We start from the raw sequence: 13326 nt of genomic DNA on the forward strand, positions 1-13326 counted from the left end.
ACACAATGCACTACTTCTGTGTTTAAGCTGGCCTGTTCTTTTAAATTCACATGGTCTGTTTGTTTAAATAAACTGCTTACGATCAACTTGAGGTTAGTAACAGAAGTTTGTAGATTGGAAGGTGCTTTCAACTTCTAACTCCAGATGAGGGAGGGGTGTATGAATGAATGTTCTTTTCTGATATTTTGGAAGGTGTCATCAGGTTTTGAAGGTCCCAAGCATTTTATAAAGATGTATATTATACTGGAATGCAACAGTAAACTAAATTACTTGCACCATGCATGATAAAATAATGTTAAAATGAATCTTTGGAATCTGACAACTATGGAAATTTCATATATATGAATTGCTGTATTGGAGGTATGATTTATGATACTGGATATTTTTATTCCTACAACCTATTTACGAATGAGAAAGATTTTGCTTATGGACTGTTGGGTTTAAATCCAACCTAGCCTGGATGGGGCTAAAGTTCAACCCAGGTGCCAAAGGCAAAGTAATTCTGATGGAATTCACATTTGAAATGTTCACATATTTTCTTCCCTTTACGGATGTTAACAATAGTCCTGTTTTTATTATAGTTTAGAGATTTAAAAAAATATATAATGTGTTTGAACTTTAGAGAAGTATACTTTTTTGAATATTGCATTATGTAATCATGAAATCTCTGTCTTCTCACAGAGCTTCCAAGTGTCTGGCTCATTCTGGAAGAAAGCAATTGAAAGGGTTCAGAACAATGGTTATAGGCAATTAGCTGGAACCCCAGATTTGGTAAATTTAATGGGGCCTCCGACACGGAAAAGGGTAGGTGAATTACCCCAGATTTCCCTGAATGCACTCTGCTACTGCAGAGATTATTCTGATGTCTTTCACACTAGTAAAGTGAGAAAATTGGTATTGTAGAAATGTCTTGAAATCGATTGTTATTAGCTGGAATAAGTTAATTGTAAAAGCCTGGACAAAGTTATGGAATTGAAAGCAGAGATTGTGTTTTGTAATCTTAAGAAGTGGTTGTGATTGGGCTTCAGTTTTGCATTCCGTTTTTGCAGAAAAGGAAGATGCATCATGAATTGATTCCAGTTGTCAGCACTGCTCCACACTTAGAACTGTCTTGTTCCCTGATGCAGAGCAAAATGTTTCCTTTGGAACAGCTAGCTACATTCTCTCAACTATTACAGAACTTTGATCGGATAGAGGTGAGGCAGAGCAAAATAATATTTGAACTTATGTGGCTCAGAACAATCTTGTATAGTGGTTTGAAACTCATTTAGACTCTGCAGTTGTAAATGTTTTGAGGAGTGTGGCACTCCATATAAGTGCAAAAAATATTCTGTTTCATTTAGTCTACCTGCAATGCATAGGTATGCATTTATACTGAAGAAAACGCAGATGACCGTTAACTTTTTTCCTTATTGGTTTTATTTAGCAACTTTCTCCCATTTGTCTTCAGCAGGAGTAGACTCATTGTAGGCCTATATCCACAACACAGACAGAAATAGTCCATTCGACCTAACCAGTCCACGCCGGTGTTTGTCCTTCACCTTAACCCCTATCGTCTTTTCTCATTTAGTTTCCTTTTTAAATGCATCTATACAATTCATTTCAACCACTCCCTGTGGTAGCAAGTAGCACTTTATTACCACACCCTAGGTGAAGAAGTTTCTCATGAATTCCCTATTGGATTTCTTGGTGACTATTTTATATTGATGGCCTCTAGTTATGCCCTTCCCTTGTATCCATTCTATCAAAATCTTTCATAACTTTAAAGACCTCTATTAAATCACTTGTCAGCCTTTTTTTTCCAAGAGGAAAGAGACTCAACTTGGTTATCCTTTCGATGTGCATTCCCTGCATTTCTGGTATCACCCTTGTAAATCTTTGTATTCTCTCCAGTTCCTCTCTATCCATTTTATAAGATGGTGACTGGAACTGCACGTAATACTCTATATGTGATCCAGCCAAGGTTCATTACGGGTTTAGCATAACTTCTCTATTTATGAATTCCATCCCTTGAGAAATTAAATCAAGTGCTTGGTTTGCTTTATTTTTATGGCCTTCCATTATTTTTCCTACTAGTTTACTTTGGCACAACTTTTAGTGATTGGTATATTTGTACTCTGAGATCACTTTGTTCCTCTATCACACCTCCCAAGTAATGATCGACCTACCAAAATGCACTACCTCACATTTATCTTTTAAACTTCATTTGCCAATTATTTACTGATTCTGCAAGTTTATTAATATCCTCCTGTAATTTTTTGCAATCCTCCTCAGTATTGACTATCCCCGTAATTTGGCATCATCCGCAAATTTAGAAATTGTGTTTTTTGTTTCCAAAGTCCAAATTGTTAGTGTATATTGCTATCTTCAGTGGTCCCAGCACTGATCCTTGGAGAACACCAGTTCCCACCTTCTGCCACTACTACCCAAAGCCATTTCTGCCCAACTCCACATATTCCCTGAAGACAAGTCATACGGACTTGAAACGTTAATTCTGTTTCTCTTTCCACAGATGCTGCAGACCTGCTGAGTTTTTCCAAAGTTTTCTTTTTTCATTTCAGATTTCCAGCACCTGCAGAATTTTGTTTTTATTATCCACATTTTCTGAGCTTATTCATTAGTCTATTATGGGGCACCTTATTGAAGACCTTTTGAAAATCCAGATACATTACATTCACAGCCTTATCATTGTCTACTCTTTCTGTTATCAACCTCAAAAAAAGGCCTAAGTTTGATAAGCAAGATTTGCCCTTTTGAACTTCATGCTGACTGCTTATTATTATAGTTCTTATTTCTAGATGTTCTTGTATTCTTTCTTTTAGTAAGGATTCCATTATTTTTCCTACCACTGATTATTGAGCTGGCTACTCTATAATTCTCTAGACGTGTTCTGTTTTCCTAGGAATGATATTAGCTATCAATCAGTCCTCTGGCACTACATCTTTTCCTAATGAATTATTTAATATGAATCGTAATGCCTCTGCTATCTCTTCCCTAAATTCTTTTAAAATATGTAGATACAATCCATCCAGATCAGAGGTTTTATCCTCTTTGAGTTTGGTTAGTTTATTCAGTACATCTCTGTCTTATTTTAAATACACTTATGTCATTACCCATCCCATCTCATCATTTAATGTCATGTCCACTGTTCTATCTCCCGGGTAAATACCAAAGCAAAATTATTTAATATTTCTGCCATCACTCTCTATTGTTAAATGTGGTATTATTATAATAGTCTTATTCATATCAGTTTTCCTTTTTATTTTAGTTTTTATGTCTCTTGTTAAGTTACTTTCATAGCTTCTTTTTGCATTCCTAATTTTTTTTTGACTTAGTTTCTCATCCCTACAAATTCTCTCTTATCATGTACACCTCTGCTGTATATGTAACTAATGTATGCCTCTTTCTTTACTCTCAATTGTTCCTTTGTCTTTATTCATCCATAGAGTCCTATTAGAGTTTAGTTTGTTCTTTCCTTTTCTAGAGGACTTTATTTTTCCTGCATGCCGTTAACGTATTTTTAAAATGTTTCCCAATATTGTTCTCATCATTGTTTGCCAATGTAGTTGCCAGTTTTATTTTCCCAAGCTCTATTCTCAACCCCTCAAAATCAGTTTTCTCCAGTCTACTGACTTTTTTTTATTATTGGATCATGCGATTTGGATGTTGCTGGCTAGGCCAGCGTTCATTGCCCATCCCTAATTTTAAAAAATTTATTCATTCATGGGATGTGGGCATCGCTTGCTTGGCCAGCATTTATTGCCCATTCCTAGCTGCCCTTGAGAAGGTGGTGGTGAGCTGCCTTCTTGAACCACTGCAGTCTATGTGGTGTAGGTACACCCACAGTGCTGTTAGGAAGGAAGTTCCAGGAATTTTGACCCAGCGACAGTGAAGGAATGGCAATATATTTCCAAGTCAGGATGGTGAGAGACTTAGATGAGAACTTCCATGTGGTAGTATTCCCATCTATCTGCTGCCCTTGCCCTTCTAGATGTTAGTGGTCATGGGTTTGGAATGTGCTGTCGAAGAAGCCTTGCTGAAATCCTGCAGTGCACCTATATATGGTACACACTGCTGCCATTGTGCGTTGGTGGTAGAGGGAGTGAATGTTTGTGGATGGGGTGCCAATCAAGCAGGCTGCATTGTCCTGAATGGTGTCAAGCTTCATGAGTGTTGTTGGAGCTGCACTCATCCAGGCAAATGGAGAGTATTCCATCATGGAGAGTATTCCATCACACTCCTGACATGTGCCTTGTAGATGGTGGACAGGCTTTGGGGAGTCAGGAGGTAAGTTACTTGGTTTATGTCATATTTATGTCCTCCTTTCTCCTCTCTCAAAGCGTATTATTATATTATGATTACAATTGCCTAAATGTTCCCCTGCTCTTATTTCCCTTATCTGGTCTTGTTCATTTCCCTATTACTAGATCCAATGCTGAATCATCCCTAGTTGGGCTTTTTACATATTGGGTTAAAAAGGAGCCCTGTTCACATTGTATGAATTCCATACCCATCTCCCCTTTACTCTACCTCTTCTGTCCAATTAATTTCAGGGTAGTTGAAATCATCCAGGTAGGTTGTTCTGTTTTTTTCTCAACTCCCTAATTCGTCTGCATATTTTTCTCCACCTCCCTTCCTTAGGGGGTTTGTAAATTACACTTATTAGTGTGATGGATCCTTTATTATCTTTTGGCTCCATCCATATAAGATTCTGTTTTTATCACGCTGATAGCTGCGTTCCTTTTGCCTACTGCCATTACGTTATCCCTACTATGTACAGACACACCACCTCCCCGATTTCCCCCTCTATCTTTTCTAAGTATGTTTAACTACCAGTCCATATTTCAGTGATCCATACTGTCTAGTTCCTTCCAACGCAGGATTGCCTCAGCTCCCTGTTGTATGTCCAGATACTATGTACGTTGCTGTACAGACATTGTAGTTCATTTTTAAGAAGATTTCCACTTGCTTTATTTTTACTTATACAAAATGGCCTGGTGGATGCTAGCTTATTAGATGTTCAGGAGCTGTTGTTGGCTTGCATATTCTGATACTGTCTTGTCCCTCACTGTTACCTGGACGTTTATGTGTTTTTCCTTTCTGTTCAGTTCCCTGCGCAGATGGGCTCAGTGCTGAGATCTCCTCTGTTGCTTCATTACATTAATTGGGTTAAGGATGACTCTGCACTTCTGCGGCTGGATTTCTGGCTGGCTCAAACTTTTCAGGAAGGTGAGGCAATGGCAGTTTCCTAAAATTACAAGCAAAAGGAAAGTTATGAAATTTAGGGAAAATTATAATTTTAAAATTAATATATTAGGGGAAGGGCACTAGAGTAGAGTATCAATTCCCATAGGCATGAGGATAGGGTATCAATTCCCATTTGTGATATCGCAAGATGTAGTTCACAAATATCTTTTTCCAGGCTGCCATAAAGGAGCAATATCTATAATAAATTGCAGTTTAGCTTGTCTATACAGTGCTGATTGGTTGGAGTATTGATTTGGTGGGTGGCTACTTGGTGTGCACATAGGCTTGGAGCACGTGACACAAGTGTGGCTGTTAACGATTGGTGGCGGTGTGGTGTTGGTGGAGAAAGAGCACAGAAGCTAATGAGATCCCAACAACAAAGGTAGCCTGGCTGGAGGGATTGGGGACGGTGGGAGGAGTGGCATCGAAGGGACAAATTGGTGGTGGTGGCAAGGGGGAGGGGTGTGGTGGAGACAGCATGGGAGTGGGGGAACCTGCATGGGTGTTATGGGATGCGATGAGGGGAATATATTGGGTGGCAAAGGAAGAAATGGTGGGATGGGCATGATAGAGGGATGAAAGAAATGGGAGGGGGATGACATGGAAAGAACCGTTCCAATGAAGATACTAACTTCACTGCAAATGTTTTATGGACTTCTGCTATTTGAAATATAAAATACTGTAGAAGTGAAAGAGACAAGTGTATATTTATCTCGGTTTCTAACACATAGGATATCTGACATTTCAGTCAAATATACTTCTTTAAATCTTTACATCCCAAATTGAACTTTTTGATGCTTTTCGGATTTATTGTGTGAATTATGAAATTGGTGAGAAGTGGAGTTTTACAGAATCATGTATATCCTAAATTCCTCTACTGGTTTCATTACCTCCAGTGCTGTCAACTCTGTGCTCAATTCAAATACTGAAAACTTGACAGTTAGCATTATGACACTGAATTGTAAAGCTCTTCGTGGATAGCCTTTGCAACAGTGGAATGATTTGATACCCATCTGTTCATGTGGGACTTTATATGACTAATTCATAGGCGCCGGGAAAACTAAAGACTTGATTGAGATTCTTTATTTAGCCAGAAATCTTGTGATTTCCAACTAAGCACCAACAGTGGCTCAAGAAAAAAGATAATCACCAACTTCCCAGAACATCAAGAGATAGGCAATAAATATGGCCTCATCAACATTGCCTATATCCTGTGAGCAGTTGTAAAAATAAAATGTTTACCTGCAGCATTTTCAGTAGAAGGGTGATTTATTTTTCCAGCAAATTTTACAACATTCTATGCAAAACATTTTCAACAAATCATTCACATACGATTGGAATGCTCTATTTAATGAAGCTGTAGACTACATTTTCAGTTAAGAAATTAAGCAAATTTTAAATGTAGTTTAGTTAAAACTATTTTGTTTAATGTAGCAGGAGCTTACTGGATTTTTTTTGCACCTGTGCCCATGTCAAGTATTCCAGATGTAGCATAATTTAAATATAAAGTAAAGCTGTTCTTGTCTTGCCCCAGCAAGTGTTCTAGATCAGGTGTAGTACAGCTAGTTGCAGGGGAGAGCTCCTTCTGCATTCCTTTGACAACATACCTCAGCCTCCTGTCCCTGGAGCATATCTAAACTTGAGCTTGTATTGTGAGAATATAGTTTTAAGATGTTTCTTGATAGTGATTTCCTACTGAATATCTGTTATTGTTGTTGTGGCACCTTTTTCATGGTTCAGGTAGCTGTTTGTTAAAGCAGATTTTTTCCTCTTCAATAGAGTTTACAGACTGTAGTGGTGACTCAATGCAGAAAGAAAAAGAATTCATTGAATTTCTAAGCATCATCATTAGAACTCAAGAATTTCTACAGGTAAGAACATTGAAAGCACTAAAATAGCATCTTGAGGAAAATATGCACCTGCTTTTATAAACTGATTACAGAGTAAGAAAAAGAATCAGTTGGAGACTTTGTGTCATTGCTTGGCCTTCATCAGCTGAGTGTTCAAAAGTATTAGTAGATGACTATTGGTAGTCATGTAATTTTTATATACTTCATACTTTTCCTGTTTCACCAGCTGATCACAACTAATGTGCAGTCATTGGGTGTCAAAGGTAAGCTTTCACCTCGCCATCAGGGTGCAACTATTCAAAACAACCTTTCCAGGTAGTGTACTGGACTTTCTGGCACTTTCACCATTAATTGGAAAATCTACTTGAACATCAAAATGTTCACAGCTGATATTTTTTGAGTATACCATGGAAGTTCCACTATTTAAGAAGGGTTGCAGAGATAAGCCAGGGAACTACAGGCCAGTGAGTCTCACGTCAGTAGTAGTGAAACTATTGGTGAAAATTCTGAAGGAGAGTATCTATCTCCACTTGGAGAGGCAAGGTTTGATCAGGGATGATCAGCATGGCTTTGTCAGAGGGAGGTCATGCCTAACAAATTTGATTGAATTTTTTGAGGAGGTGACCAGGTGTGTGGATGAGGGTAGTGCAGTTGATGTAGTTTATTTGGATTTCAGCAAAGCCTTTGACAAGGTCCTACATGGGAGACTTAAAAAGAAGGCAAATGCACATGGGATACAGGGTAATTTGATAAGGTGGATTCAAAATTGGCTTAGTTGTAGGAGACAGAGGGCAATGACAGAAGGATGCTTTAGTGACTGGAAGCCAAAGACCAGTGGTGTACCACATTATTTGTTATTTATATAAACGACATAGATGACTATGTGGGGGGTAAGTTTGCGAATGACACAAAGATTGGCCGGGTGGTTAACAGTGAGGTTGTGTGTCTTGGGCTACAGGAAGATACAAGCTTGGCCTAAATAGCCAAGTGGTTATGGTACTGGGTTTGTAACCCCAAGATCAAGAGTTCAAATCTCACGATGGCAAAACTATGAAACAATGTAACTTCATCTGAAACAGATGGAAACGGGTTTGTACTCGAAAGAGTTACAGGAAGGTACAGATGGAATGGTCAAATGGGCAGATAAGTGGCAGATGGAATTTAATCCAGAAAAGTTTGAGGTGAGACACTTTGGAAGGAATAATTTGACAGGGAAGTATTCAATGAATGGCTTGACACTAGGAAGTTCTGAGGAACAAAGGGACCTTGGCATGTGTCTTCATAGATCTCTGAAGGCGGAGGGGTATGTTAGTGGGGTGGTGAAAAAGGCACTTGCCTTTATCAATTGAGGCATAGGTTACAAAAGTAGGGAGGTCATGTTGGAATTCTATAGAACCTTGGTGAGGGCACAGCTGGAATACTGTGTGCAGTTCTGGCTGCCACATTATAGGAAGGATGTGATTGTACTGGCTGGGGTGCAGAGGAGATTCACCAGGATGTTGCCTGGGATGAAACATTTAAGTTATGACGAGAGGTTGGATAGACTTGGGTTGTTTTTGTTGGAACAGAGAAGACTGAGGGGCAAGCTGATCGAGGTTTACAAGATTATGAGGGGCATGGACAGGGTGGATAGGGAGCAACTGTTCCCCTTAGTTGAAGGGTCAGTCATGAGGGGACAGATGTTCAAGGTGCGGGGCAGGAAGTTTAGGCAGGATGTGAGGAAAAACTTTTTTACCCAGAGGGTGGTGAGGCGGGTTGCCTCACATCTTTTAAAAAGTACCTGGATGAGCACTTGCCATGTCATAACATTCAAGGCTATGGGCCAAGTGCTGGTAAATGGGATTAGATAAGTAGGTCAGGTGTTTCTCACATGTTGGTGCAGACTCGATGGGCCGAAGGGCCTCTTCTGCACTGTGAGATTCTGTGAAGTGTGTAGCCTTGACTGCTACAGGTCCATAAAGAAACATTGTAAAAGTACTCTCGTGGAACACAGTAAGCAGAGAAAATGGCCATTCTGGGCTGGTAACAGATGAAGTTCCTTACTGCTGGCATGTAATTGGAAAAGTTAAATCTTGGGTTCTTACTGTTTCCAGTTCTTGTGGGATGGACGGAGGCTGAAAAATTAAATTTCCCAATGCGTATACCTGTTTGACCTTAATTAAGCAATAGGAAGTGCAACATCCAGGGGGGTTACCATTGACCAGAAACTGAACTTGACCAGCCATATAAATACTATGGCGACAAGAGAAGATCAGAGGCTGGGAATTTTGTGTCGAGCAGCTTGAGTCCCCAAATCCTGTCCATCATCTACAAAGCACAAGTCAGGAGTGTGATGGAATACTCTCCACTTGCCTGGATGAGGGCAGCTCAGCAACACTCAAAAAGCTCGACACCATCCAAAACAAAGCAGCCCACTTGATTGGCTCCCCTTCAACATTCACCCCCCACTCACCACCTTCAACATTCACTCCCTCCACCAGTGACACGCAGTGGTGTCAGTGTGTACCCTCTACAAGATGCACTGCAGCAACCACCAAAGCTCCTTCAACAATACCTTCTAAACCTGCGACCTCTACTGCCTAGAAAGACAAGGGCAGAAGATGCACGGAAACACCACGACCTTCACATTCCCCTCCAAGCCACACACCATCCTGAATTGGAACTATATCGCTGTTCCTTCACTGTCACTGGGTTAAAATCCTGGAACTCCCTTCCTAACAGCACTCTGGATGTTCCTACGATGTACGGACTGCAGTCGTTCAAGATGGCAGCTTCCTACCACCTTCTCAAAGGCAATTGGGGATGGGCAATAAATGTTGGTCTAGCCAGTGATGCCTGCAACCCATAAACGAATCAAAAAAATTTATATGTATTTGGATTGGTATAGAGATGTAGCACCAGGGGCTTGAGTTTTACTTATCCCTCCATCTCAACTTGACCCAAGAAATATTTTAATCCACTTTCCACTTCTCCCAACGCCATCTGACTTGGCTATTATCAGATACATGTTTGAGTACTGGTTCTGGATTAGGGTCATATTATAAGTGTGTGTGTGGTTGGAAATTTGATTATACGACTTGTGGTGTAATTGTTTTTCAGGAAGGTTTTTCATGCTGTGAGGATTTTGTGTTCAAGAGCTTATCCCTTTGTGATAGTTTGTGGTGTAGCACTCAGACCCTTGCCTTACTCACCAGGATTTCTCCAAGCTCTGGTAGGTAGCTGTCATACATTTTAAAGCTTGTTCATTCATCATTGTTTATAGTTATTTTTGCCACCTATTTGTTTTCTTCCTACATGCAGTACTTAACATGATTCTGTTAAATTTCATTTGCAATTCCATATACACGTTTTCTTCAATTTAATTTTGATGTTTCTGAGCTGTTTTGCCTGACTCAACTGTATCCCAGTTTATCATCTGCTAAATACTTCAATTTACATTGATCACTTAGATTCAAAGATTCAATGTAAATTAGAAACCATAAGGTCCCCAACAACAAACCCCAAATCCTTCGCCATACACCTACTATTTCCCTTCAGTAAATTTCTTTATCCATTCTCAAGTTTTACCATGAGACCCCACAACCACAAGCTTTTTTTTGGAAGTCTAAATATAGCATGTTCTAGAATTTTTTTTCTGCACAGCACTTGGAATGTCACTTAAAGTGAAGGAGATTGGTCAGGTAGAATCTTCTCCACCTGAATTCATGTTTTATATTATCATACAGATAATTCTCAAGTTTGCTCATTATTACATTATTTTACACCGTATTTAAGTCAGACTATTAGATCTTGATTACTGCATCTGTTTTGTCACTCTTTGAAAATGGGCATCGTACTAAATTGTTTCAAATCAACAAGACATCCCTGTCTTATTTTGCTTCCTTAAAATAAGACAGATTTTTTACCCAAGTATTAATTTGTTTTCAGCCCCGAAGCTTTCAGTGGACTTCAAACTTTCTTTATATCAGTCATTGACTAGTGGGAAATTAATATAAGAACTATGAGCAGGGGAAGGCCATTTGACTCTTGAGCTGCTCTGCCATTCAATAAGATCATGGATGAATTGATCGTGGCCTTAACTCCACTCTTCTGCTTGCCCACTGTAATTCTTGAGTCCCTTGTAGATCAAAACACTATCCAATACAGCTTTGAATACATTCAGTGATGCAGCCTCCAGTGGTTACTAGGGTAGAGAATTCCAAAGATTAAGGGCCCTCTGAGGGAAGAAGCTCCTCTTCACCTCCGTCTTTAAGACCCTTTATTCTGAAACTGTGCCCCCTAGTTCTAGGTTCCTCTATGAAGGGTACATCCTTTCAGTATCTACCCTAACAAGCCTTCTCAGAATTTTATGTTTCAATAAGATCACCTTTCATTCTTCTAAACTCCAGTGATTATGGGACCTACCTGCTTGGCCTTTCCTCATAAGGCAATCTCTTCATCCTGGGAATCAACCTAGTGAGCTTTCTTTGCACTGCTTCCAATGCAAGTATATCCTCCCCTTAAATGAAGAGTCCAAAACTGTATGCAGTACTCTAGGTGTAGTCTCACCAATGCCCTGTACAGTTGTAGCAAGACTTCCCTACTTTTATACCCTAACTCCTTGCATTAAAGGCTAACATTCCATTTGGTATCCGAATTACTTGCTGTACCTGCATGCTAACTTTTTGTGATTCATGTTCAAGGATGCCCAGATCTCTTTGTACAGTAGCATTTTGCAGTCTCTCTCCATTTAATAATACTTTGCTTTTCTATTCAACCTACCAAAGTGGACAACCTCATGTTTTCCAAAACAAAAACAAAAACAGAATTACCTGGAAAAACTCAGCAGGTCTGGCAGCAAGGGCGGAGAAGAAAAGAGTTGACGTTTCGAGTCCTCATGATCCTTCGACAGTTCTGTCGAAGGGTCATGAGGACTCGAAACGTCAACTCTTTTCTTCTTCGCCGATGCTGCCAGACCTGCTGAGTTTTTCCAGGTAATTCTGTTTTTGTTTTTGTTTTTGATTTCCAGCATCCGCAGTTTTTTTGTTTTTAACCTCATGTTTTCCTTCATTATACTCCATCTGCCAATTTTTTTCCACTCACCTAACTTTTCGATATCCCTTTGTAGACTCTTTGTACCCTCCTCACATTTGCTTTCCTATCTATTTTTGTATAGTCAGTAGCCAGCAAATTTGGCTGCAATACACTCAGTCCCTACATCCAAATCATGAATGTAGATTGCAAATAGTTGAGACTAACTGATCTGGAATTTCAGTGATCAAGTTTGACTTCGTCACCTTTTTCTTCTTTCCTTTGTTGATGTGTTGTCTGCAGCTATTTGGGGAGCATTTTAATACACTCAGTCCCTCATTCTAGGTTCAGAATGCTGCACAGGCTGATTCCTTTCCTTCTAAGTCCAATTCTGAGCTGAGGGATGCTGCATTTCACAGGGATTTTATATTGATTGGCAGCAAGACTGGCCAGCATTCTGTATTTGTAAATGCTCCCTCACCTCTTCTCCAGCAAGGGAGATGTACTGACAGCACAAAGAAAGAATTAATTAGTTGGGTTCTGAAGCTAACTGAATTTTGGTGGAAGGAGCTGCTGGGGAGGAATGGCATTCACTAAAACAGCAATATATTTGTTTACATATCATTAACATTATATATGTTGACAGAACAACAGTGGTGTAAAAATCATGAAAATTGGAAGTAAGGATCTGAAGTAGGATAGATGTATGCAAGATTTTTTAATATCCCCAGTGACATTGCATAAAGTGTCAGGTTTTATAAAAACAGGGTGGTAGACTTTGTATTATTATCAGGCACCTGGATTTTATCAGGGGAAAGCAATGAGGGCTCTTGCAGTAATGTGATGGGGTATCTGGGTCATGCAAAAGTTGGAAACGCCCGAGGATCTGAGATCGCTAGGAGAGGGATCCTGGCATCTGCAAACATTGTGGGGGAGGTGCCAGTGTTTGGGAGCATTGCAAGTAGCACTGGTGTTGGTGAGTATTGGACTGTGGTTTAGACCAAGAAGAATACCAAGAAGGGGTCTTGGAATCTAGAATGGGGAAGAAGTTCTAGGGCCCAGCAAAACTGGGAAGGGCTTGGCATTATTGAGGTGCAGCTTTTAGGGTTCCTATGAAAGATCAAAAGTTGATCATTTATAGCTTTACACAGTTAAGCAATTTTTCAAAGCCCAAAAATGATTTAAATGATTAAACTGAATTTTCATCTGAAATAAAGGG

At 39.6% G+C, this 13326-nt stretch overlaps 1 protein-coding gene and 1 long non-coding RNA gene across 3 annotated transcripts in view; one reads left to right on the forward strand and one right to left on the reverse strand.

Moving 5' to 3' along the window:
• Window positions 1-13326, forward strand: part of cenpi (centromere protein I) — a 95708-nt gene that overhangs the window by 45306 nt on the left and 37076 nt on the right. Inside the window, exons 8-12 of the mRNA XM_041196253.1 lie at window positions 682-804; window positions 1050-1196; window positions 5109-5229; window positions 7027-7118; window positions 10197-10308. Coding sequence (XP_041052187.1) covers window positions 682-804; window positions 1050-1196; window positions 5109-5229; window positions 7027-7118; window positions 10197-10308 — 595 coding nt within the window. The remainder of the gene's footprint in view (window positions 1-681; window positions 805-1049; window positions 1197-5108; window positions 5230-7026; window positions 7119-10196; window positions 10309-13326) is intronic.
• The window catches only part of LOC121282528, a 124679-nt gene that overhangs the window by 42427 nt on the left and 68926 nt on the right, over window positions 1-13326 (reverse strand). Inside the window, exon 3 of one of the 2 annotated variants that reach the window (XR_005944057.1) lies at window positions 4967-5248. The exons of the other annotated variant lie outside the window; for it this stretch is intronic. This is a non-coding gene — a long non-coding RNA (uncharacterized LOC121282528). Of the gene's footprint in view, window positions 1-4966; window positions 5249-13326 lie in introns of those variants that run through there. 2 annotated transcript variants of the gene reach the window in all.

The sequence above is a fragment of the Carcharodon carcharias genome, chromosome 9, assembly GCF_017639515.1.
Source record: "Carcharodon carcharias isolate sCarCar2 chromosome 9, sCarCar2.pri, whole genome shotgun sequence".
NCBI lineage: Eukaryota > Metazoa > Chordata > Chondrichthyes > Lamniformes > Lamnidae > Carcharodon > Carcharodon carcharias.